The sequence below is a fragment of the Musa acuminata genome, chromosome BXJ1-3 (assembly GCF_036884655.1).
Source record: "Musa acuminata AAA Group cultivar baxijiao chromosome BXJ1-3, Cavendish_Baxijiao_AAA, whole genome shotgun sequence".
NCBI lineage: Eukaryota > Viridiplantae > Streptophyta > Magnoliopsida > Zingiberales > Musaceae > Musa > Musa acuminata.
Window position 1 is genome coordinate 29,457,733 of NC_088329.1, and position 27,308 is coordinate 29,485,040.

Here is a 27,308-nt window from a genome sequence, read left to right on the forward strand (position 1 = left end):
GAGTGATCACGGTGGCGAATTTCAAAACCGTGACTTTCAAATACGGCTTGCTACATCATGAATAGAGTCCTAATAAGACCATCCTTATCAAAAACTCCCTATGAATTATGGAATAACAAAAAATCAAATATTTCCTATTTTAAAGTTTTCGGTTGTAGATGCTTTATTTTGAATGAAAGGGATGCCTTAGGAAAATTTGATGCTAAATCCGATGAAGGCATCTTTCTTGGTTACTCTTCCGTTTATAAAGCTTTTCGGGTTTTTAACAAAAGAACCTTAGTAATAGAAGAGTCTATTCATGTAGTCTTTAATGAAATTTCTAATTTAAAGAAAAATGATTTTGATGATGATCTTGGTTTTGATAATTTGAATTTAAATGAACCCCCTCCTCAAAATAGCAACTTGGATGCACCTTCTTCCGAAATTTCCTTACCCAAGGAATGGAAGTATATAGATGCTCATCCAAAGGAGCTAATTATAGGAGATACATCAAAAGGGGTTCAAACTCGGTCCTCTATCAAGAATTTTTGTGCTAACGCCGCTTTCCTTTCTCAAATCGAACCTAAATGCATTGACGAGGCTATAAAAGATGATTTTTGGGTTATTGCAATGCAAGAGGAATTGAATCAATTGGAGAGGAATAAGGTATGGAAGCTTGTTCCTAGACCAAGTGACCATTTAGTCATTGGTACTAAATGGGTCTTTAGAAACAAGCAAGACAAAAATGGTATCGTAGTTAGAAACAAGGCTAGATTAGTGGCCAAAGGTTTCAACCAAGAAGAAGGTATCGATTACGAAGAAACCTTCGCTCCCGTGGCTCGATTAGAAGCCATAAGGATGCTCCTTGCCTATGCAGTAGTAATAATTTTAAACTATTTCAAATGGATGTCAAAAGTGCTTTCTTGAATGGTTTTATTTCCGAAGAAGTATATGTCGAACAACCTCCCGGATTTGAAAATTCTCTTCTTCCTAACCATGTATTCAAATTGACTAAGGCTCTCTATGGCTTGAAACAAGCTCCTAGAGCTTGGTATGAAAGGCTTAGTTCCTTTCTTATTTTAAATAATTTTAACAAAGGCAAGGTTGATACTACATTGTTTATCAAACATTTTAAAAATAATTTTCTTATTGTGCAAATTTATGTTGACGATATTATTTTTGGCTCTTCGGATGAATCACTATGTGAATCATTTGCCAAATGTATGAGTCATGAATTTGAAATGAGTTTAATGGGTGAATTAACTTTCTTTTTGGGATTACAAATCAAACAACTTAGTGATGGTATATTTTTTAACCAATCTAAATATACATTAGAATTGTTAAAACGATTTAACATGGATAATTCAAAAGCAATAAACACCCCTATGAGTACTTCGACTAAGTTAGATGTGGATGAAAATAATGAAAATTTCGATCAAAAAACATATAGGGGAATGATAGGTAGTCTACTCTACCTCACCGCGATTAGACCGGATATTATGTTTAGTGTAGGACTTTGCGTTAGGTTTCAATCAAATCCTAAATTATCTCATCTTAAAAGTGTTAAAAGAATATTTAGGTATCTTAAAGGAACTCTAAATCTAGGATTGTGGTATCCAAAATCTGAAAAATTCGATTTAATAGCTTATGCAGATGCCGATTTTGGTGGATGCAGGATAAATAGAAAAAGTACATCCGGAACATGCCAATTTTTAGGACATGCACTTGTTTCTTGGACTTCCAAAAAACAAAATTCAGTTGCACTATCTACGACGGAAGCCGAATACATTGCTGCAAGTGCATGCCGTGCACAAGTTGTTTGGATGAAAAATATATTAGAAGACTATGGAATTCACTTCAAAAATGTTCCCATAAAATGTGATAATACTAGTGCCATATGTCTTACCAAAAATCCAATTCAGCACTCTAGAACTAAGCATATCGATATTAGGCATCATTTCATACGCGATCATGTCCTTAACAATAATGTTGTTTTAGAATTTATTGACACAAAGCATCAATTGATCAATTGGCAGATATTTTTACAAAAGCCTTAAATGAAGACCAATTTGAATTCATTAGAAGGGAACTAGGCATGTTAAATTGTCCCTGAAAATAAGCTTGTTTGAATATATTTTTCGAAAAATGTCTCATCCTTTTCTGTTCTTCTATGGATTTGACTTCATCATTCTCCTTCGATTCAAGATGATATACTGAAGTACAACTCATTATCTTAACCTATCTTGAGTCAAACACCTCAAAAAAAAAAAAAAAAATTAAATTAACGCAGCACGCCAACGGTGGCACCGCCAGAACCGGCGGTAGCATCGCCTGAGCGCTCGGGCGCCAGGCGGTGGCACCGCTCGGTTTGGCGGTGGCACAGCCCGAGACACCCTATAAATCCCAAATGGTTAGGGCCGGCGGTGACACCGCCCCCAACTCGTGGAAGCCTTGCTCCAACTCTCCCAAACTCTCTCAATCCCTCATTCTAACCTCTACAAACCTTGGAGAGGGATTCTTGTTGGTCCAAGCTCTCCATCATCCAAGAAACACTCTATAAGGTAAAATCTTCCATTCCCTTTCTTCTTGTTTTACCTACTCATTACAATTTCATATTTCTTTTATCATCTTGTCTAGACAATGGCTCCTAAGAGATCAAAAGGGAAAAGGATTGAAGGAGATTCATATGATCACGATATTTTTAGATCCAAAGAAGAAGCCCTTAGGTTTCCAAATTTTGAAACAAGATATATCCATAAGGGTAAACACGTTGATCTCGATGAACTAGGAGACTTAGAACCCATTAGGTGGTTTGCTCATCTAGAGGCCCTACCTCTCTTACAAATAGATGAACCAATTTATCCTAGGTTAATTAGGCTCTTTTATGCAAACCTATGGGTAGATAACGATAGCCTAAGTACTTACATTTTAGGAACACAAATTAGGATTTCTGATAATTCTATTTGTGAACTAATTGGAATCACTGAAAAAGATAGGGGCTGCTATTTTAGAGGAAAATAGGATGTTAATATAATAGGAGCAACTTACACCGAAGCTGTTGAAACCATTTTTGCAAACTCGGACCTCGGAATAATACCCAAGAGTTGCGAACACTTACTACCTTTTAACTCTAAGATTCTTCATCATATCATGACAAGCATACTATTCCCTGAGCAATATCATCTTGATGAAATGAGTCTAATAGAGATAAGCACTATGTATTGGATTATGACCGGTCAACATAACTGTTTTGGATACTCAATACGGCAACACATGTAGGATATTACAGCTAAAGATATTATGTTGCCATATGGGGAGTTAATCACTAGATTTCTTCGTGCCTATGACATTTGCATCCCACCCGATGAAGAAACAATTCAAAGTGATAGATATAACATCATCAATAAAAATCTACTAAAGAGACTTAGGTGCACATTTAACAATGGAATATGGGTAAGGCAACCTAGAAGGACTGATCCTATTCCTCCACCAGTAGAACAACCAGAAACACCAATTTTTAGGGGAAATGAATCTCCTTCTCCTAGTCCCTTTGGTGCAGCACCTTCAGCTCCTGTTTCATCCTCTGAATGACTCATTATGGCAGAACTGTCTCAGATCAAATTCCAACAAGACCAACTCAAATCGTAGCAAGAACAAATTCAACTCCAGCAAATTGAAATTTTGAAGGAACTACGACAACTAAATCAAAAAATAGATGTTATGTATCAGCACTATAGATTACCTCCTAAGGATTGATGTATCTTTTTATTATGTTCTGTTTACTCTTAATATCAAGTTCCAAGCTGGTCATCTTTTGAACGAAAACTGAATCTTCTTTTTAAATGTATTTTTAAAATTCTGGATATATGCTTCTGGATGAATGCTGATTTTTCCTTTTAAGATGAATTCTGGATAAGTATTTTTGGCAAATTTGAATGATTAATCTTAATGCTGTATTCTTTCTCTAATGATTTTATGATCACAAATTGCGTGCTTCAAAGTCTCGTCTCCTTTTTTGTTGATGACAAAGGGGGAGAAAAGTGATGACCTGTACCTTTTTGATAGCATGACTTATATGAATTGCAAAAGCTTGTGTGATACGAATGTCTTATATGTCTTGCAAAATCTTTGAGAATATCGCAAGATTGATTGATCATATTGAAAGCATGCCTCACATCTACATCATGAAATTCATGTTGAAAATCTTTATCTCCTGTCATAATAAAAATTGCCCTTATCATTCGACTTGAAAATGATTTTCATCGAAGTTTCGCATTTACTTATGCTTAATGGGAATAACGATAAGTTCTACGGTTAGAACTTATCGGTTTATGCTTGAATTCAATGGGATGGAATTCAAGTGTTTTTATCTTCTCATAATATGGCATATAGATAGGGGGAGTTATGTTTAACTCCGTCATCAATTGATTGTCATCATCAAAAAGGGGGAGATTGTTGAATCTCAGATTTTGATGATAAAATCAATTGATGGGTTAATTGATCTAATCCATATTATTGAGTTAAGTGTGCAGGATTAACTACGATAACCAGAAAACACAAAGCAAGAATACCGGAGTCAAGTTCGATGGACGTTTAAGAGTCCGAAGAATCGTCGGAGATGCTGCCGGAACCAACCGAGAAGAAATCGGGAACCTGTCGGAATTTTCGGAAGTTCGCCGAAGAGATCGTCGGAGGTTCACGGAGATCACCGAGAAGGCTCGGCTACTCGTTAAAGTCATCACAAGTTCGGGAGCTTGCTGGGAGTCCGTCGGAAGAAGTTCGTCGGAAAGCTCGTCGGAACAAGACTCGACGTTCGCGGTTGAAAACTTGCTTAGGATGTTTTTTTTTTTGTTATGTAGTTCACTTGTAATTAGGATTAGGATTAAGAGATAATCCTATATCCTGGTTAGGGGCCAACTGGGCCCAAAATTAGACTTGGTTTGGGCTAAATTTGAAGCCCAACCAGTGAACCGAAGGGTCTGGCGGTGGCACCGCTTGGCTGGGCGGTGGCACCGCCCGTCCACTGTCAGTGTCTGACACTGACAGGCGGTGGCACCGCCAGCATCGGGAACCCAAAAAGAATTCAAATTTTGGAGCCCAAATTTGAATCCTCTTGAGGCCTATAAATACCCCTCAAATCTCAGCTGAGATAACAACTTTTTGAGAAGCAATTGATTGAGAGAAAGGTCTTAGAAAAGTCTTTGCTAGTCTTGTTTTCAATTTGCTAGTGTTCACCTCCTTCTTTCTTGCTGAAAATCTGTAAGAGAGTGAACTGCTTGTAAAAAGTTGTAAGAGGGGTATTTACCCTTCCCCTTCAAGAGATTTGCTAGTGGAAGGTGGGAGCCTCATCGAAGAGGGGCCTCGCAAGTGGATGTAGGTCATTTGACCGAACCATTGTAAAATCGGCGTGATCTCTGGTTTGCATTTACTTATTGTCATTTACATTACTGCAAACCATTTGCACTTTAATGCTCTACTTCTTTGTCTCCGTCTTACTTATCCCTTCAAGTTAAAACGCAATCGAAACGGTTTCAAACGAAAACGTTACTTTTATCGTACGAAGTTTCCGAAAGTGTTTAAATCGTCAAAAGTTTATCGCACTTTACCGCTGCACTAATTCACCCCCTCCTCTTAGTGCCGCTCCGATCCTAACAGCCACACGTTATGAACTTAATGAAATATATGTGAGCCACTAATTCTATTTTCTGTTTTTATATTTTGATTGCTGTTAGATACTAAGGGTTGTCTATACTGTCGTTGAACATATTTTCTGGCTTCGTCAGACATACACCGGTAATATCCTGATTGCTGTGAACCCATTTCAAAGGTTACCTCATCTCTATGATACCCACATGATGGAACAATATAAAGGGGCAGATTTTGGGGAGCTAAGTCCTCATGTTTTTGCAGTTGCTGATGTTGCTTACAGGTAATATTAATCAAATTTGCAACAAATAGGGCTAAAAAATATGCTTTTATTAATAAACAGGGCTATGATTAATGAAGGGAAAAGCAACTCCATCTTGGTCAGTGGAGAAAGTGGGGCTGGCAAAACTGAAACAACTAAGATGCTTATGAGATACCTGGCATATTTGGGTGGACGATCTGGAATAGAAGGACGGACCGTCGAACAACAAGTTCTGGAAGTAAGATATGATAAATTTTCTTTTCCAGAGTTAGATAATTACCGTTTAGTAGCATTTTATCTTCTTTTACTTTTAGCAAATAAAATATCTTCTTTTACTTTTAGCAAATAACACAGACAGGTGTAGTTTGGACTAATATGTTCCAGTATTTTTCAGTCCAATCCAGTTCTTGAAGCTTTTGGAAATGCCAAAACTGTTCGAAACAATAACTCAAGGTAACTCTATATTAGTTCTCCTTCCTTTTCGTGAACTTTTCTTTTTCATGTCAATCAATAATATTATGAACTATGAACAATAATCACATTGATGCTTTTGTTGAAAATTGAAAACAAATGCTTGATCAGCTTTGAATAATATGTTTCCCATGATATATTTGTCATGTTCAAATATCTAATTTTCTTTTCTTGATTTTGTTCATGATGCCACAATTAAGTCGTTTCGGTAAGTTTGTTGAGATACAGTTTGACAAAAATGGAAGGATATCTAGTGCCGCTATTAGAACATACTTACTTGAAAGATCTCGTGTCTGTCAAATTAATGATCCTGAAAGGAACTACCATTGCTTTTACCTTCTCTGTGCTGCACCTCATGAGGTATATAGTATGCACACACTGCCATTGTTTGGAATGGCTTATGTTCATCGTGGAGGGGAATGGTATGAAATGTTAACCTATATGGCAGGAGATTGAGAAGTACAAGTTGGGAAATCCACAGTCATTTCATTATCTTAACCAATCCAAATGCTTTAAGCTAGATGGGGTTGATGAAGCTCAAGAATATCTAGCAACTAGAAGGGCAATGGATATAGTTGGAATCAGTGAGCAGGAACAGGTATATGACTTTAGTTCATTCTAACTATGATTCTTCAATTCTAAATTTTGTTGTTTGATTGTAATTTTAATTTCAGGAGGCAATATTTAGGGTTGTAGCTGCTATACTTCATATTGGGAATATCGATTTCGTTGAAGGGCCAGAGATAGATTCATCTGTTATCAAGGACGAGAAGTCAAGATTCCATCTTGACATGGCAGCTGAACTTCTGATGTATGCTCAACTTATCTGATTCTGTTCTTTTATTATTCGTATTTTTTTTCTCCAACAGATGTGATAATGCTTATGGCAGGTGCAATGTCAAGGGTTTAGAAAATGCATTGATAAAACGTGTCATGGTGACCCCTGAAGAAGTTATTACAAGAACTCTTGATCCTGCTTCTGCAATTGTCAGCAGGGATGGCTTAGCAAAAACCATCTATTCCCATCTGTTTGATTGGTAGTCTCTGTTAATATTTTGTTCTAATAATTCTAGCACTGAGCTTTTGTGATAATCCAATTAAACTTTTGATTGGTCACACCATATGCAGGCTTGTAGAGAAAATTAATATATCGATTGGGCAGGACCCTACTTCAAAGTCGCTGATTGGAGTTCTGGATATATACGGTTTTGAAAGTTTCAAATGTAATAGGTAATCCCATCAATAAGACAAAGAAAAAGCAATTTTCTTTCAGTGACTATTGATGTCTAAATTATTAGTTGATGATTCTAATTTTGTCGTGCACTCAAAAACAGTTTTGAACAACACTGTATCAACTTCACAAATGAAAAGCTGCAACAACATTTCAACCAGGTTTTCCCAAAACTTTTGACATTATTCTGGATATTTCTTGATTATAATTTAACACATGATGCCATGTGCAGCATGTCTTCAAAATGGAGCAAGAGGAGTATACCAAGGAGGAGATTAACTGGAGCTACATAGAGTTTGTCGATAACCAAGATGTTCTGGATTTGATTGAGAAGGTGTATTATTGTTGTTTCCTGTTGTGCTTTTGTTTTGTTTTTTGATTTACTGGAGAAACTTTTGGCTGTTTTGTTTAGTAAAATTTTGATTATTTCTTTATTTTTCATGTACAACAATCATGCTTTCTAGAACATTGAAATATTGATAGGATAAAATATCAAGAGAACATCTGGTGTGAGTATTAGTCTTAGTAACCTTCAAGAATAGATCTGTATCAGAAAAATTAGTCTAGTTTCTGTCCAATTGTTTCTTTGTTTGCATTTTTTGTTAACCATAGAAGTGAACTGGAGGAAACCATGGTGTGTATAAGATTGACTGTAGTGTATGGTGGGGAGAAAATGGTACACATAAATATCATTGATGGATGGAAACTTCTAGTTGTGAATCCTTTTTGTGTACATATACTTTAATTAATTGCTCAAGACTAAAGGAAAGATGTTCTCCTTAGGTGCTCATGCACTGCTTATTCCAAGAATTTAAATTGGTTGGATCTATACAGTATCAATATACTGACCTCTACTGTCAGTATCATAAAAAATAAATAAGTAAATATCAGTAGCAACATATATGGCCCAATACTGATCCTTGTTAGATCAGTAAATACTGGCTGGAACATACAATTTCACCGCTAGTCCTTGGTTTATTCTATTAAACAACAGGAGGTTGATCCGTCTACAAGGGGGTTCAGTTACATGGTTTTTTCCTGCCACTGAGCCCTGTCGAGGGCTGTATCACTATTCGGAGTAGAGTCAATTTCCCTTCAACAATGCACCATTCAGTATGATGCCAGGGTTGGGAGTGCATCATTCTGCGGATAAAAAAGATTATTGATGTACATAAAAAAGAATGGATGGTAACAGACCAGATCTCTGTAGTTATAGATATGCTCTAATCTATATTTGAAATAATGGTGAGTCCCATTTAAGTATATACTATAGCGATTAGTAATCCACTTTATCATCCCAGGGCAGTTGTAGCACTGAGAATCTCAGTTTATATGACATTGGTAGCCATAGCATATTATTTGTTTTTTGTTGAATGACAGCAGTGGCCTTAACATGTTTCTGTCTCTTTTCTAGAATAACTACTGGTGCAGCCAATTCTTTGATTTGTATAGCCTGTACTGTGTATGATTATGCACCGATTATCCCAGAATGTTGTCATTAGCTTCAACAAAATCATTCTAGTGGATGGTAGAAGTCTAGAAGTACATCTGCCAATGCTACTTCTTGATAACTGAAATTTTCTGATTTTAGTATGTCAATGTGATGCATATCAATTTGAGAACTTGACAATCTTTACTGGATTTATTTTAACATATGTGGATATATTGTTCCTTTTCCATATGTGCAAATTTGTATGTTTTTAATTATTTCCCAGTTTTGTATGAATTTTCTTTTTGATGGCCAACTTCGTTTGTCATTTTGACATAAAAAGTTATATCTTCTTTCAGAAACCTGGAGGCATCATTGCACTTCTTGATGAAGCCTGGTATGTGTTGATTGCTTCCCTTGTGCTGGTTAACACCTCATCTTTTTTGTACTTGAGTATAAGCAACAATGGTATTCCTGTATATCCATATACTTATGCTTCTGAAAATATTGGAAAATGAACTTTGGCCAATCTCACACTTTTTGCTTGATTCAGCATGTTTCCCAGGTCAACACATGAGACATTTGCTCAAAAATTGTATCAGACATTAAAAAACAACAAGAGATTTATAAAACCGAAACTTTCTTGTACCAACTTCACAATCTGCCATTATGCTGGAGAGGTAATTATTCATTTGATGATATGCTTAAGTACTTTTATTTGAATCTGCTTTGGGTTTCACTTGTATATCTATACTATCCACCCAGGTAACATATCAAGCCGACTACTTCTTAGACAAAAACAAAGATTATGTTGTGGCAGAACATCAGGATTTACTAAATGCTTCCAAGTGCCCATTTGTTTCGGGTTTATTTCCACCACTTCCTGAAGAGACATCAAAGTCTTCAAAGTTCTCTTCCATTGGCTCCTGGTTTAAAGTAATTTTTTTCTTTGTCCGTTCTTTTTGGTAGTTTTTTTACAGTATAAATATGATGTGGTTATATTTCAATAATTAATAATAAATTGGTATATGAATTGACTCCTTAGACTTCTTTAGTAGTGATATGCTGAGGTAGTACTTATTTATGTATATACGTCTGGAATGTCACTCTGTGCTGACAACAGTTTGCACAACTGTCAAGTATAGAACTCACTGCACATTACAAAGCACTTGTCATTTGACTTCTTTAGTCATAGTAAATGTATATTTTATTTTGCATTTTTTATCCACATAAAATTTTATTCTAATGCAGTAAATGAGTGAGATTTGCTTGTCATACAAATAGGATCATCAATCTTATTCTTTTTCCCCACCGGCATCTATAAAGCAAGGTATGCAATTTCGAATGGTACCGCCCGATATGGGCGGTACGTATCGGTCCGACGGCATACCGGTACGCGGATCACTCGCTACCGGATGGAACGTGCTACAGTGATATAGTGCTATACTGTAGCCGTGCTACAGTGCTATAGTAAGAGGAAGAAATATTTAAAATCGCTCGGTAACAGTGATACAGTGCTCCAATGGTCAAATTGACCATTGGAGCCCTTTCTTATAGTATTTAAACCCTTCTTCTCTCCTATTTCAATCCATTACATTCTCATACTCTCTTAAACTATCTCATTGACCATTGGAGCCCTTTCTCATAGTATTTAAACCCTTCTTCTCTCCTATTTCAATCCATTACATTCTCATACTCTCTTAAACTATCTCAAACTCTTTTTTTCTCACATTTGTGCTCTCCTAAACTCTACAAAACAACGATTTATGAATTGAATCGAGGTTAATTTGGGAAGATTAAAAGGAAGAATTTTCTAATCAAGAGGTATGTTTACATAAGGACAATCCATAATGGACTGAAATACGAACCTTGCACAAGATATTCTTCAAAGCCCAAAAAAGATATATGATACTATTCTTACTTAATTTATATTGATTTTGCTAAACTTATGCTATTACTATATTTATTTCTAACTTAAAAACCCTACCATAACTTTTTTTTATATTTTCAGATATAGTCGGAGGGTTTTACACCTAAATTAGGTGTACCGCTTGGTACGCCCTAGCGTACCGCTCGGTACACAGTACCGTACCATATCGAGTCAACCTCGAAACACCGGTACGGTACGGTATTGCATACCTTACTAGAAAGTATAAACATTTATAATCTTTTAAGTTGAATATGTCATATGACAAATATTCGTCCTTAAACTGTTTCAAGAAAGTTGTGTGCCATAAACTTACAAGTTGATTTATTTAATTACTTAATTATTCATGAATATATTTCTAGTTTTGACTTGTGATCATAAAAAAAATGTCAGCTACAACTTCAATCTCTGATGGAAACGTCCTCAAACCTTCTATTTTCGAGAACTTCAATGTTATCCAACAATTGCGCTGTGGAGTATGTTCCTACTTACTATAATTGATTCCTCTTCCCTCTCGAAGTTTTACATAATATTTTACCATTTTGTTTTGTTGCCTTCACGCATGTAGGGTGTTCTAGAAGCAATCAGGATCAGCTGTGCTGGATATCCAACTCGAAGAACATTTTATGAATTTCTCCTTCGGTTCAGTCTTCTTGCCCCAGAAGTTTTGGAAGGAAAGTAAACCTCTTTACATACGTAAATAAAATTCAAATAAGTTATGAAGTACCTAGTGATGCATGTATTTGATCTAAATATTCTGATGCACCCCCTCTTGGTCTTTTGTAATCCTGGACAGCTTTGATGACAAGGCTGCATGCCAAAAGATTCTGGACAAAATTGGATTGAAAGGTTACCAGGTATGATTGTTGTTACCATTTTTTTAAATTTTTGATAAGTCCTCTACTGGGCAAAACTTGTGGTTTAACTTCAGTGAGCTGAGAACGTTGAAGAATGCAGTACAGATCTTTTTATCAATTGATAAGAAGGGTGGAAACTACAAGGGAAATAGCTTACATTACAGATTCTGTCCTACACTAAATTCTGCCAATATTTTGGGCCTGTTTCTTCTTAAAGATTTAGAGAACAAGAATTTTGCTCTGTATAACTTTTCTTTTATCTACATATATCTGTTGATTTTTTCTTCTTTATTATTTGTCAAGCATTACTGTTTGAGGATATCACTTTTTACATAGTGAATCTTTGCATGGGCAGCTAGGCAAGAGCAAAGTGTTCCTGAGAGCTGGCCAGATGGCTGAATTAGATGCTAGAAGAGCAGAGGTGCTTGGAAGAGCAGCCAGAACAATTCAAAGACAAATCCGTACATATATTGCTCGTAAAGAGTTCCTTAGGCTACGGCAAGCATCTGTTTATTTGCAGTCTCTCTGGAGAGGTAATCCTAATAGAGTGAGAGTGATTCACTTTGACTAAGTTACAAAGTTATCAATTGAAACTTTAAATTAAGTTACCCTGAGACTAAGTTAAGTTTGTTCTTTTATTTAATTTTATGGAATTTAGTTCGGAGATCCGCGATCTGATTATTAAGTCTAATATTTTGTTTGGTTGTTCATTTATTTCTTGTGCATCAGTAAAAGAATTCTTCAAATTTGTTCCCAATTTGGTTAAATTCAGGAAGACTGGCCTGTAAACTGTATGAGTGCATTAGACGTGAAGCAGCAGCAGTCAAAATTCAGAAGAATTTGCGCCGATATTTTGCAAGGAAATCATATACAGCACTTCGAATGTCAGCAATTACGTTGCAAACAGGCTCAAGGGAAATGATTGCTCGCAATGACTTTAGGTTAAGAAAGCAAACTAAAGCTTCAATTTGTATTCAGGTGCCTTAATTCTCTCTGCTGGATATTGCTGCTAAAGCTTAGCTACATGGTTTTACTTTATCCTGAAAGAGATTACTATTACATATCACCATGAAGGAGCTGTGGGCTATGTTCTGCAACACATTAGTTTACCAGTTGTTTATTTGAGCCAGTGATTTAAAAAGCGCTAGGCGCCAAAAGACGCCAAGGTCTAAAAATGCCCGAGGCGCTAGGCGCTCGCCCGAGCGAAGCGAGACGCTAAAATATTAAAATATATAATATAATTAATAAATATAATTATTTAACAGTATTAAAATCAAAATAATATAATATTAATCTAATAAATACAAATACATTACTGTTACTAGTATACTGTTAATAGTATTCAGTATACTGTTAACAGTATACTTTCGAAAGAGGAGAAGGAAGAGGAGTGTAAGGGAGGACCAAGGGTGCAGCGACAGCGGTAAAAGTGAGCAGTGGCAGCGAGAGCGGCGAGCGGCAACAGTGGCAATGGTAGCGGCGAGTGGTGACAGCGGCAGCAGGAGCGGCGACAGCGAGCAACAGCAGCGGTAGCGTGAACGCGAGCAAGGTTAGGGTTGGGCAGTGGCAGCTGATATCAGTGTTTTAGTTGGTTCGATTGAACCAACTAAAGCACCAGGGATCGAACCAGACCTAAAACGCTGGTTCGGTCGCCTGGTTTAACCCAGGCGCTCGCCCGAAGCACTCGGCACTTGGGCTCGGACGAGCGCCCAGGCGGCACGCTTCAAAGAGGCGCCGCCTGGAAGTGAAGTGAGGCGCTCGGGCCTCACCTCGCCTCGCCCAAGCGCTTAGGCGAGCGCTCGAGCGCCTATTGAAATCACTAATTTGAACTATGATTATAAACATATGTTGTCCTCTGCTTGCAGTCTCAATGGCGTTGTCACAGGGATTATTCTTATCACAAGAGGTTGCAAAAGGCAACACTTACTTATCAGTGTGCTTGGAGACAGAGACTTGCAAGGAAAGAGCTTAGAAAGCCAAGAATGGTCTCTTCTTATCTCTAGCTTTCTGAATAACTCCAATAAAATGAAGCCTTTGGATAACGTAGTTCTTATTTCAAATTTTTGCAGGCTGCCAGGGAAACAGGAGCCCTTAAAGAGGCCAAAGACAATCTTGAAAAGCGTGTGGAGGAACTGACATGGCGTTTGCAGCTTGAGAAAAGACTAAGAGTAAATATCCTTCTTAATCGGTATTCTTTGTAGCATTTAATTGTTGGTAATATATCGATGTAGTCTTCTGTATTCTTTTCTTTAATATTCTGGGCTTGGGATGTCATGATGAGTTGCAACATATCTTGTTTCACTCCAATTTGCAGACTGATCTAGAAGAGACAAAAGCACAAGAAATTGCTAAACTGCAAGACATGTTGCATGAGATGCAACTGCAGGTAGAACAAGCAAAATCCACAGTTATTAAGGAACGGGAGGCTGCACGAAAAACTATTGAAGAAGCACTTCCGATCATAAAGGAAACCCCTGTCTTAGTTCAAGATACAGAAAAGATTGATTTACTAAATGCTGAAACTGAAAACCTTAAGGTACGACCAACAGAACAACTGATGTTAGATTTCTATTTTTATAGACAACTTAATAGTTCTGAATCATAACCATGTACACAATGTGGTAACAGGAAAACATTGAACTACAAAAATTTATAAAAAATACACTGATTAATGAGAGATTCTATGTTATAGCAAATTATATTTGTCTTGTTAAATTAATTAATACGTTGCTCAGTCTGAATATTCAACAACTTTGTGTTTTTTCTCTTGTTGTCTTCATAGGTTTTGTTGCTAATAGAAAAGCAGGCAACAGATTCAGCCAATAAAGCATTTGCTGAAGCTCAGAACAGAAATATTGAACTGGTCAAGAAAGTTGAAGATTCTGAAATGAGAGCTGATCAATTTCAAGACACTGTTCAAAGGTTTCTGATTTCATAATTCCTTTTTTGTTTATTCCCAGTATTTTATATATCATGTTGGGCACTTGTTGATGGGAACCTTAATAAATTTAGTTTATCTATGATACTGTAATAAAGCTGAAACCAAGTATTAGTCACGTATCCTCCTGAAGCTTTGCTTTCAACATTACAAGGTAATATTTGTGTTTTCTCTCCAAGCACAGGCTTGAAGAGAGAGTCTCAAACCTGGAGTCAGAGAAACAAGTGCTTCGTCAACAGGCGGTTGCCATTTCACCAACTAGCAGAGCTTCATGTTCAAAAACAACTATCTTCCAGGTCCCTATCTCATTTAATTCTTTTTCGACATTTAGCCAACTAGCACATTACTACCAGGCTTTTTTGTGTGTATGTTAGATTTCTTATTGTTGTTATTATATTGTGATGCTTTGGCCACAAAGAAGCACAGAAAATGAGAATATCCTGAATGGTAAATCGAAACTTGCTTTGGTAAGCATGATAATTTCAATTCTGATAAGCATTTGGCTTCGGCAGATATCAAGTCATTTACCCAAAAGACAAGTGAATTAACCTTGGACGATTTTTATACACTAAAAACTGTAGGACTTGAGTCCTGGTTCACCTAATTCCAGAGAACTTCAAAATGATGATAAACCACATAAGTCACTCAATGAGAAGCAGCAGGTATGGCAATATTTAATTTTATAATAAATGCCATTCTATATTTTGGCTTTAAATGTGTGCATCGTATTGATACTAAAATTTATTATATCTTGTTGTCCTTAATGCTGTATTTTCCTGATAAGCTATGTATTTTCCCTCACAATGTTATTTCTCCAGGAAAATCAGGACTTACTTATTGAGTGTATCTCTAAAGACTTGGGATTCTCTGGGGGTAGGCCTATTGCTGCTTGTGTCATATACAGATGCCTTCTTCATTGGAGATCCTTTGAAGTTGAAAGGACTACTATTTTTGACCGTATAATCCAAACAATAGGCTCAGCTATAGAGGTATGAAAAACTTTGTCATTGTTGCTGGTGGTTTAATTGTCTTTCTTCATTAATATTGTGGATCGTGAACCAAATCCATTTTCAAATTTGTATCAGACGTGTGACAACATACAACATCGATACTATTTTCTTTATACATAATCCTCACTAGTACTACTACATGATCTTATTCATAGATTTAAACCAGTTCTTGATTTACTAATTTTGCAATTTGTACCTCTGAAGGCCCAGGATAACATTGATGTTTTATCCCACTGGTTGTCCAATTCATGTACTCTATTGTTGCTCCTCCAACGAACATTAAAAGCAAGTGGAGCAGCAAGTTTGACTCCACAGAGGCGTAGAACGTCAGCTTTATTTGGGAGGATGTCTCAAGTAAGATGGTGAAACCTTTGGTTTCCCAGAAGATCATGATGCTTTAAGTATTGATATGGCTTCATCCTGATTTCCTTGTTTAACTCAATTTATGTTAACTTTTCTTGCATCCTAAGGGAATTCGAGCCTCTCCTCAGAGTGCTGGCCTCTTTTCTTTTAGTGGTCGCATGATGGGTGGATTGAGTGATTTGCGTCAAGTTGAAGCTAAATATCCTGCTCTACTTTTCAAGCAGCAGCTTACTGCTTTCCTTGAGAAAATCTATGGAATGATTGGAGACAATCTAAAGAAAGAAGTATCTTCACTGCTTGCCTCATGTATCCAGGTAATAAAAACTTTCCCAATAGTTTTGCTTGAAATTTTTTTAATATTGTTAACTGTGCAGGCGCCAAGAACATCTCGTGCAAGCTTAATTAGAGGCTCATGATCTCAAGCAAATGCTATGGCCCAGCAGGCACTGATCGCGCATTGGCAAAGCATAGTGAAAAGCTTAACCAACTAGAAAATCCTGAGAGCCAATCATGTAAGTTCTGAGTAGCAGTGCTTTGACTTTTGATATATGTTCGATAAACTTTAGCTTTCCACCTTTCAGGTCCCTCCATTTTTGGTTCGCAAGGTGTTCACCGAAATTTTCTCATTTATAAATGTACAACTGTTCAACAGGTACATATTAAGTGTGATTACATTTCTTTCACTTTTTTAGCCATGTGATTTTTTTCATATTTTCTCATTATAAAGGATAATCTTTTTCTCTGTTATATAGCCTTCTGCTGAGGCACGAGTGTTGTTCATTTAGCAATGGGGAATATCTCAAAGCAGGGCTGACTGAGTTAGAACACTGGTGCTATGATGCAACTGAAGAGGTGATCTCCTATGATTTCAAACAAACTTTGTGAAAGTTTTAAACTAAAATATCATTTGGTCGCAGTATGCAGGTTCCGCATGGGGTGAATTGAAGCATATTAGGCAGGCTGTTGGTTTCCTGGTATGTTTTTTTATGAAGAGCACATTGGTTTATTTATTTTATTTTTGATTTTCTAGTAACCTTATACAATGTGTCCACTGATCCAGGTTATACATCAGAAACCAAAGAAGACCTTGAAGGAGATAACCACTGATCTATGTCCAGTTTGGGCCACTCCTTTGACCTGTTATTATGTCCAAAGCATTGTAATTTAGTTATTGTTCCCATTTTGAATTATTATCTGATTCTGTTTTCAGGTGCTCAGCATACAACAGTTATACAGATTAAGTACAATGTATTGGGATGACAAATATGGAACACAGCGTATCATCAGAGGTTAGTTTGAACTCAGCTGATTGATGTGCTCCTTTTAAATATAGTTTGCTTATTTAGGAAGGTTAGCATTCTGTATTTGTTACCTCCACATAGAAGCTGAATTTCTGTTTTTGAACATTTATTCCCACCCCCCACTTTTTAGGTCATTTCAAGTATGAGAGTTATGATGACTGAGGATTCAAATAGTGCAGTCGGCAGTTCTTTCTTGTTGGATGATGATTCGAGGTGATTCTGCCATTAAAAAAACAAAGGAAGAAGATCTAAACTCCTCGTTGAAAATAGAAAAATCTAAGCTTGATCAATCTTTCATGCAGCATACCATTCTCCGTGGACGATATCTCAAAGACGATGACTGAGATAGAGGTAGCAGATGTAGATCCACCACCTCTAATTCGTCAGAACTCGGGCTTTGTATTTTTGGTACAGAGGAAGGAATAGTAGACTTCATCTTCAAGTTTCCTATTCATGCCCAAGAGGTGCATATTCGTCTTGTAGATATGATGTTATTCTATTCATGCCGAATTAGCATAACCAGGGGTAGATTATGATTTTAGTAATCGGGTTTGATTTGTTGATTTAATTTCATGATTCTTTTGATGAGTTGTATTTATTGGCAATAAGCCCCTGTTCTGACTCTGTGCTGCTCAGTGTCTACCGTCAAGAAGTGAGAGGATTCTCTTCTCTACTTCAACAAGCATTTAGAAGTTGAACGATTGGCAATAAGGTTAACGTTTGTTTTATGCTGAACGATTTTTGATGTAGTATATAATTTGTCTTGGTCTTTCCAACAAATTTATACTCGCTACTTGTGATACATGATTTAGTAAAGTGAGATAATAAAGGATCTGGTTTTGAAGATCGTCCATTGATCTTTATTTTCTTATTTCTTCCATTTATCAAAATCCGGATGGAACATAAAATCACAAGATTTCAAATTACTTTTTTTAAATCTGAACTAATTTGAGCTAATTGAAACTGGATGAAGCAAGTAAAGTGAATAAAATTTTCCTGTCAGGGAGAAGCTTTTACGCTCCCCGCAGGCGACGGCGGAATCGCCTGAACCCGGTCTTCGTTGGACTGCCTGGTGGCCACACTCGATTCGCCTCCTTGTAGTTTCCGCCGCTCCTTGTCTCGTCTGGAGTTCTGCTTCTCGAGCTTCCAATTTGCATGGCATCGGGCGATGAAGAGGTCCGCCTTGTTGTTGACGTCTGGGCTCGGGCAGAAAACTGCCACCCCCACCCCCACCTCTGTTTCTCTTGCCTTCGTCTCTCCCTCATGGTCCTTGCTGCTGTGCCTCCTCACCATCTCATCCGACCTAGGCGGCGGTATCTTGGGGGATAAGGGCGGGAGAGGGTGCTTAGAAAGCTGGGATTTTTGTGGCCGTGGTGGCAGGGAGGACAAACGCGGGAAGGGCACCTTGTTATGGTCGGTCTTTTCTTTCCCCTCGCTCTGTGATGGAGCAGAGGGCGGTGGGTGTAAGACTTGCTCCCTGGACTGACGGATTCGCATCGGAGGTGGTGGAGGAGCTGCTGAGAACGAGTTGATCTGGCACTTCTTGCTTTCCCCTTTCTTGTGAGAGAATACATGGTGGAAGAGCGGGGGAGGTGGTGGCGGTGGAGAATGGGAAGAAGCGGAGACCTCGTAGTGAAGCGATACATCATCGGGAGATCTCATCGCCTTGCTTCCTTTCTTCTGCTGATCAAACAAAGTGATAGCTGCGGCAGCGGAGTCCTTCACCCCACCGCCACTCCGCTTTTCATGCCTCCTCTTCTCCTCCTCCTGTGGCAGCGGCGGCGGTGGCGGCAGAAGATGAGGCGGTGGCGACGCCGGCGGCGACTTACGAGGCTTTTCGAGTCCCAAAAAGTTATGATCTTGCTTCACCTCCCATTTTAGAGTATTCCCGACGCTTCTCCTCCTCCGACGCCGTGATCTCGCCGGCGCTTGGGGCGACAGCGGGTGCCTCTCGATCTCAAGGTTTATGCTTTGTTCCGCTTCCCTCTCAGGAAGCTTCTCTAAGTTCCTCCTCCTCGGCTGTCGCTGTCTGCAAGGCGGCGGTGGATGGGGTTTCTCCGATCCAAATATCTCATCTTTGTCCACCTTCCTCTCTTTCGGGAACTTCTCCACGCTCCTCCTCCTCCTGGACTGGCGCTTCCTTGGTGGCGACGGCAACTGGGGCTTCTCCGATCCAAAAATCTCATCTTTGTCCACCTCTCTCCCTTCTGGAAACTCCTCGACGCTCCTCCTCCTTGACTGGCGCTGCGGTGGTGGCGACGGTGGATAGGGCATCTGCAATCCAAAAATGCCATCTTCGTCCACCTCTCTCCCGGGGAGCTTGTATACCGATCTCCTCTGCTGCCGCTGCGGCGGTGGCGACGGTGGGCTCGGCGAAGATCTAGATATCGGAGAAGGGCTCCGCCGCAGGACTAAGGTGTCCACCGGAATCGTCTTCGACTTAATATCCCCAAAATTCTGCCGCTGCCAACCCCTGGATTCCGGCCCCCGGCGATAATGCTGTATATCATCGTAGCAACGCCACCCGTCGGCGTCGGCTGCTGCAGCGGCACCGCTGCCCAATGACATCACATCCGGCCTCAGATCCGGGTAGTAGCTGCTGCTCCGCATCCGATTAAAGCCCGCCGTTGGACTGGTCTGCAGGGGGCGGGAGTACCTAACCTGGGCGGTGGGACTGGTGAACCTGAGCCAGTCGTCGAGGGCCTGCCGAGGGGACCTCTCGGGACCGTCGCCGCCAGAGCGGCGGCCGAGGACGCCACAGAGAACGAAGAAGAGCACAAGAAGGAAGATGAGGGCATCCCATCCCTTCCTCGTCACAATGGGACGGGAGATACGGGAAGAGGAAGAGAGCCAGGGAGGAAAGAAGAGTAGAATAAGAACGGAGAACAACAGCATTAAAACCCATGGCTTAATTCCACCACCGCCACCAGCGGTCGCAGCAGAATAAGGCGGTTCCCCTTCTCTGTTCATTTCGAATACGAGCTTCCGGTGGCACGGCGAGAGGTGGCGTTGAGTGGCGGTGGAATGTGCGTGGTTTCTTTATCCATCTTTAAAGCGAGTTCGCAAAAGGACACCATCAATTAAAATCTCAGCAGGGGAGACTGGGAATAAGATCCAAGTCAATGTGGACGAAGAACGATGCCGTATCATGCTTGTTAACATGATTCCCATAGCTTCAAGGATGAAAGAACGATGCCGTGGATGAAGAGTGATACTATATCATGCTTGTTAACATGATTGGCGTAGATTCATTTAACACAAGTAAAGAAGAAACAATAGAAAAGAGAATCTTTTAATCACAAAAAGTTATTTAAGGAAATATGGACCATCCATCACAGGCACCTCCTCTGATAAACCACTATGTGATCTCATCATAGTTGTCTAGTCCATCCTTCCTGGTTGTCCAATATAAATGTCGTACTCTTAAGTTCGCATTCAAATCACACCCTGTCGTACTCTTAAGTTCGCATTCAAATCACACCCTTCTTCTCGTCTTTCTTTCGGACTAGGAGAGACGAGGCTCTCGAAATCAAGAAATCAACGACGCGATATGGGAAAGTGTGATCTATTCTTATCGGCAATGCCACACATAACGCTCTACATGTGACCTCGACTTGATTGGGAATGAGGCGGATCTTATCCATGCCTTCATCAGCTTCGACCCTATATCTCATGCTCGAGTTTATCGTGATCGTACCTCTGGTGCCTCCCATCGCTTTGCTTACATCAACTTCCACGCCTTTGTCGTCGATACTACTAACCCTAATTGACCCTCTCGTTCAAGCTTCTTTGATCGATCTTTGATGCTTTCCTTGAAACCCTTTTTTGGATATGTTTTTGAAGTTAGAGATTGCCCTCAAGATGATGAATCATGCCTCATTAAAGGAAAAAATCAATGTGGATTAGATTACAAATCAAAAGCATTAATATCTAGAAAATCTTTTAATGATTGTAATCAAGAAATCATAGAAGAGTATCGAATAGAAGAGATATTACAAAATCTAAAAACTCATGCCATTAAATTTTGACCCCGAATCTCTCACCCTTGAAAATATTTTTTTCAAATTATATTTATAAATTATCTAGGCTTTCTATGGAAGTAAGCACCTAGGGCTCTTTTTTTATTTAAAATAAAATTTCAAATGGTAAGATCGATACCACATCATTCATTAAATATTTTATAATATTTTTTTATTATTCAAAATTATATTGATAATATCATTTTTGGTACAAATTTATATTAAATATTTATCTAAATTATTTATTAAAAGTATCAACTAAAAATTTGAAATGAGTTTAATAGATGAATTGATTTTTTTTAGGACTACAAATTAAGTAACTAAAGGATAAGATTTTCATTAATCAAACCAAGTATATTTTTAATATATTAAAATAATTTTATATGGACAATGCTAAGACTACCAACGTACGAATGAACATTTCTACTAAATTAGATATGAATAGTAAAAGAGAATGCTTTGATAAAAAAATATATAGAGGGATGATAGACAATATACTATATCTTACTACAACTAGATATAATATTTAGTGCTGGAATTTGTGTAAGATTTCAATCTAATCCCCAACAATCTTACTTTAAAACAATAAAAATAAATTAGATACTTAAAAGTAATATTTATTGAATCTCGAATTTTGATGATGAAACCAATTGATAAGTGTTTATGATTTGATCTATATTTTAAGTGATGTAGGATGCTTCGATCAGGGAGAGACATTTAAAGCAGGAAGAATCATGTTGGGTCGGAAAACATGTCAGAAGATTAGATGTCGGGCTGGAGGATCGGTCGACGTATCGATAGAAGGCTTTGGGCCATGGATTAGGGCATCGGGCCAAAAAGAGCGGATATTGAGCCAAGGATATCGGAGTTGCGGAGGTCAACTAGCTAATTGGGCAATAGGCTGCAAGAGAGGACGATGTGCCGAAGAATCGGACGAAGCGTCGATGGACCAATAACATGCCAGACAACATGATTCATGCTTAGTAATAATTGTTTAGATCGAAATATATTTTTATGTGTGTAGGATTAACAATGATAGCAAGGCATAAAGCAAAATAAAGTCTCAAAGTCAAGGACAAGATTTTGTTAGGAGTTCGAGAGTTCGTCGGAAGTTCGGACGTTCTGTCACGGACTTAGTTGGTTTTGCCTAAGTCGTGTGGCACCCTTGCGTGTCCGTCCGCAAAGGTCAGCCTCCCCGAAGTCTCCCATGTCCCTTAGGACCCACAAACAAGAGAACGGGTTAGAGAAAATGCCTTATTCGGGATTCACAAGCAAACATTTCCGAAAACACTTCATAGACAAAGCAAATTACAAACAAACTTTACAAGCTCTGAATAGTTACACAACAAAGGGTAAAATGGTCTATTACAGACTGAACTAAAATGGGATTATTAAGCCTTCGGCTGTCCCTCTACATGCTAGTCAAAGTATGAACATACCAAAAGACACGGACATACATAAGCATTACATCAAACATCTTGTTTAGAAGTTTGTCCGTGACATTCTCCCCCACTTATTCCTTCGACGTCCTCGTTGAAGCCTTTGTCGACACTACAACTCCTCGCTTTTGCTGAGTCTTCAATCTTCTGCTCTAGTTACAATACGCCTCTTGGCTCCCAACTGCTCTCCGCTGTTGTTTTTAAGTAGTCGAACCTTTGATCCGCCATGCTGCTTCAACTCACCAATGACTCTGACTCTGGTATGGGGTTGGCTGAGTTGTGTTGATCCTTGTTGATTCCTACGGATCCTCCAAATGAAGGAAAAGACTATCCTTACTGCGCTAGTCTCTCAAATGTCTCATGTTGTTTGAACTGGGTAGATGCTTGTTAGAGTTTTTAACGAGCATCGTCTCACAAACTTATGAAGTTTTGGGTCCTTCCTCCACAAAATTTGCCCATTGACTCTTCTTTCACTTAGTTGTCACTTCCAAGTAGGTTCGCACAACTTTCGCTTTCGATTAGCATTTCGTTGGAAAATGAAGTGAACAATCTACTCTCAGTAGCACTGATCATCGTTGGTGAGGATTTGACAACTATTGTCTTCCATTATCTTCGAAGAGTCTTTGAACTTGTGCAGAGCTCCTCTGCTGGATAGATAAGAGAATTAGGGTACTCGGTTTCGCTCATTCTCTTAAGGATTGAGAAGGCAAAGGTTAATTGACTTCGCCCGCCTCCTCGAGGTTGTACTCCATGCATCGAGCTGGTTACTGGCCTTCGCCTGCTCTTTACTCACACTTCTGAAGCACTTGAAGTGTTTGTACTCCTTGCTGCTAGTCATAGGTGCCTAGCAAGCCAATCACGTGAGTGATGGCACGTGTGACTTGATACAGAACCTTTTTGCTTATTATATTTTGGCGTATATCACTTTATAACTATTGCATAAATGCATACATATATTGTGATGTCCTTGGATTTGTGCAAAAGGAATCGGATCGTGATGAGATCACGATAATGAGATCGATTCACCTTTAAACACATATCCTAAATAATCCCGGTCATAGGTTACTCGAGAGGGATATCGTGATAACCGGATAGACTGGTGTGCTGTATACCCGTCCATATGATGGATGCAGCTGGTCTCATAACTGCTCGTGTAGGGACACTAGAGATACAGTACATGTGCTCATTGGAGAATGAGTTCACTGATTGATCCGCTTACGGAATGCTGGATGGTTGATGATGCCTTATTGTCAGACAGCGATTCCGTAGTCCTAATAGTGTATCTGGTCCTTAGACTTGAGACACCAATGATGTCCTGTATGAGTGCTCCACTCTTTGATACCAGACTTATAGGTTTGGCTGTCCCAGATCTAGTACAGCTGGTCATTGGGAGTGGTAGTCGACCTTACGAGGGTTATTGAGTGTCGATAGAGGATCATCCACTCTCGGCATCATGAGAGGAATATCTCATGTGTTCTTGCTCAGACAAATCCCTAGCCAGGGTCATTCGGGTTGAGAGAGAAAGAGTTCTCCGGGAGAATCCGATTAGAGCGAGACTCGAGTAGAAACCGTATGGGTCTGATAACACCATGCTTGATATATGGTATCTGGGATATTAGATGGATGAGGGATTATAGGTACACGGTAACTGAGGACAGACAGGTCCAATGGATTGGATTCCCCTGTATCGTTTAGGGACTACGGCGTAGTGGCCTAGTACTTCCGTAGTCGATGAGTCAAGTGAATTATTACATAGATAATAATTCACTGAGTTAGAAGGAGTTCTAACAGGTATGACTCACGGCCAACTCGATATTGAGCCTAGAGGGTCACACACATATGGTAGGCATTGCGATAAGTAGAGGTTTGGATATGAGATATCCGACGGAGCCCTTGTCTTATTGGATGCAGATCCAATACCCACTAGGGGAGGGCCTATTAGGGTTTGACAGGAGATCTCTATAAATAGGAGGGATTCAGAGCCTCATAGGCTAGAGCCTTTGTTTGCCTTTCCTATTCTCCTCTTCCTCTCCACCTTAGATCAGGCCTGGAGTTTTGAGGAGCGTCGTCGCAACCCTGCTGTGTGGATCACCGTTAGAGAGGAGGACGCTTGACCTCCTTCACCCTCTCCTAAGGATCTGCAAGGAAACATGGATATACGATCTCCCTAGGTAACACAATCTACTCTATACGCAATTTTATGTTTCGCGGATTTTTGCGCACCAATCTTTGCACGACGACGAACATCTTTTTGGGAATCGGGGATTTTGTTTTCTTGTTCTTCCGCTGCGCATGTGATGTCGCCCCCATGATTTCCCAACAGTGGTATCAGAGCCAGGTTGTTCGTGCGAATGATTGGTTTTGAACTGCGTGTGTTGTGTTTAGGAAGAATTTTGACGTCAAAATCGTTGACACAAAAGCGAGAAAGGGCAGCAACAGTTGCTGCCCTCGATCTGCGTGCGTGAAGCGCAGCCGAAGGCGGGCAGCACAGGGGCTGCGTCTGCAGCAGCCAGCCGGCGGCCTGCTTGCAGCAGGCTTGCTGCCGGCGGGGCTGGCAGCCCACGGGCAGAGGCGCCGTAGGGCAGCGGCGCGAGCCGCCGCAAGGAAGCAGCGCCTGCCGCCGCAGTGCAGCGACGCCTGCTGCCGCAGGGCAGCGGCGCCTGCCGCCGCTGCTCCCGCGGGCGAAACCCCCCCCACAGGGGCGGCCGCCCGGCGGGACAGCACCCCCTGCGGAGGCAGCGGCGCCCGAAGGGGGCGCCCACCCGCAGCGGCAGCGCCGCCAGCGGGCGTGCCGCCTGCAGGCGAGGGCAGTGCCCTCGCCCCGCCGCACAGGCCGCCACCGGCAGGGTGGCGGCGGCGGCAGCAGCGAAAGGGGGAAAGGACATTAGGGTTTTTTGGGCAAAAGACAGTTTTGCCCCTCGGAATTTGAGAAATTCCAGTTTCTGTCTGTTGTCCAAATTACGAAAATACCCCTATAAATTCAAAAATTCCCTATATGTCCCTGATTTTAGAAAATATTAATTAATTAAAAGGTTTAGTTGATTATTATTTTTATTATTATCTAGTAGTCCTACATGATGATGATTATTTATACATGTGATGTATGATATGTGGACGGATGATCATGGACCGTGTGATGTGTGTACTTGTGATTATTATTATTGAGGTCTGCGAGCCTCCAATATATTTCTCGGTTATTGTCGGGCCTGCGTGCCTATGATTAAGTTGTAATCACATGAGGAGGCGCAGCGGGAGCGTAGATGCGATAGCGGGACCCATGAGAAGGACGATCGCGATGCATGAAGATGCATCAAGATGTCAACGGAACCGACGAGGACGAGATGGACGATCACAGGGCATGGAGATGCACCGTTGCACACATAGATCTTGATGTGAGTGATTAAGCCTACTGGCTCGGGCCTAATTATATTAGGTTGTGGTCCATGATAATCTGGTGTGATTGCTTATACATATACTAGATATGTATATATATTTGTATGCAATGTAGATATATATTAAATATGTATATGTGTGACATGTCATATTAGGAGACCAAATCATAGAAACATCTCTCGATAATATTAAGTCGGTAAACGTGAGGCAATTAGATTGACCCACGTGGCCTTCCATCGTTATGAGTAGGAACCGATTCCCGGTATAGGTTGAGTTAGTCGAGTCCCTTGAGACTCACCTATATCGCGATTCGCTATCTTGCTTATGACATAGAGATGTCACCGGTGACCTGAGGGCATGGTATACTTGGTCGAGTCCCTCGAGGGTATATCATCAAATCAGACTCATCTTGTAACGAAGGTGTTGACTTAACCGAGCATCATGGTTGGTCGAGTCCCTCGAGGCCATGGTGATTTGGAGGCCGAACAGGACGGGAATCACAAGGAGTTGTGATTGGTAAGAGTTGCCTACCTTTTAGGCTTAGTGTGATTGGTCGAGTCCCTCGAGGTTACACTAAGACGCTGATTGGATCCTGATCCCCACTAGAAGTCTGCCGGAGACTTTCGTTTCACGTGCTGAGGGTGTCGCGTGACTCGTTAGTAAAATAGTGGGAGCATATTAAGATAGAAGTCTATATCTTGATAGTTTATTTCTTGCAAAATCTGCATGTTATTCATTTCTACTGCATCTTTATTTTTAGAAAATGTCACTTTCAAATCCCTTACGTGACATACTTGATGTCAACTGCCTCACTGGTCCAAATTATACGGATTAGCTCCGTAACTTGAGAATTATTCTCACAGCGGAGAAAATCGTGTACGTCCTTGATACAGTGATGCCTACGCCCGAAGAAGGGGCAAGCGAGGATGAGATCGCTCGCTACGTGAAGTACATTGATGACTCCACTCTTGCTCAGTGCTATATGTTGGGCTCTATGACTCCTGAGTTATAGAGACAACATGAAAAGATGGATGTCAGATCTA

At 39.8% G+C, this 27,308-nt stretch overlaps 1 protein-coding gene and 1 pseudogene across 2 annotated transcripts; one reads left to right on the top strand and one right to left on the bottom strand.

The window, feature by feature from the left end:
- Positions 1 to 5,762: 5,762 nt before the first annotated feature.
- LOC135624446 (myosin-17-like) lies at positions 5,763 to 18,258 on the top strand (annotated as a pseudogene). Its single transcript, XR_010491689.1, has 36 exons — positions 5,763 to 5,908; positions 5,969 to 6,125; positions 6,282 to 6,340; positions 6,559 to 6,718; positions 6,807 to 6,956; positions 7,033 to 7,169; positions 7,249 to 7,395; positions 7,487 to 7,588; positions 7,693 to 7,750; positions 7,822 to 7,923; positions 9,378 to 9,415; positions 9,572 to 9,698; positions 9,784 to 9,954; positions 11,308 to 11,421; positions 11,514 to 11,623; positions 11,742 to 11,802; positions 12,158 to 12,335; positions 12,575 to 12,780; positions 13,668 to 13,787; positions 13,872 to 13,970; positions 14,117 to 14,338; positions 14,585 to 14,724; positions 14,925 to 15,032; positions 15,153 to 15,207; positions 15,322 to 15,402; positions 15,559 to 15,729; positions 15,955 to 16,104; positions 16,221 to 16,427; positions 16,488 to 16,625; positions 16,695 to 16,765; positions 16,866 to 16,965; positions 17,031 to 17,087; positions 17,174 to 17,230; positions 17,324 to 17,402; positions 17,545 to 17,627; positions 17,717 to 18,258. The product of XR_010491689.1 is annotated as a myosin-17-like (transcript).
- A 155-nt stretch (positions 18,259 to 18,413) lies between these two features.
- On the bottom strand, positions 18,414 to 20,384 carry LOC135638592 (pollen-specific leucine-rich repeat extensin-like protein 1). The gene has a single exon (XM_065151775.1). It carries the CDS (start codon positions 20,382 to 20,384, stop codon positions 18,414 to 18,416), a length of 1,971 nt encoding a protein of 656 aa, XP_065007847.1.
- Positions 20,385 to 27,308: the final 6,924 nt, after the last annotated feature.

Excerpts from the sequence above, each read along its gene's own strand:
- LOC135638592 (XM_065151775.1), bottom strand. The coding sequence starts at position 20,384 with ATGAACAGAGAAGGGGAACCGCCTTATTCTGCTGCGACCGCTGGTGGC.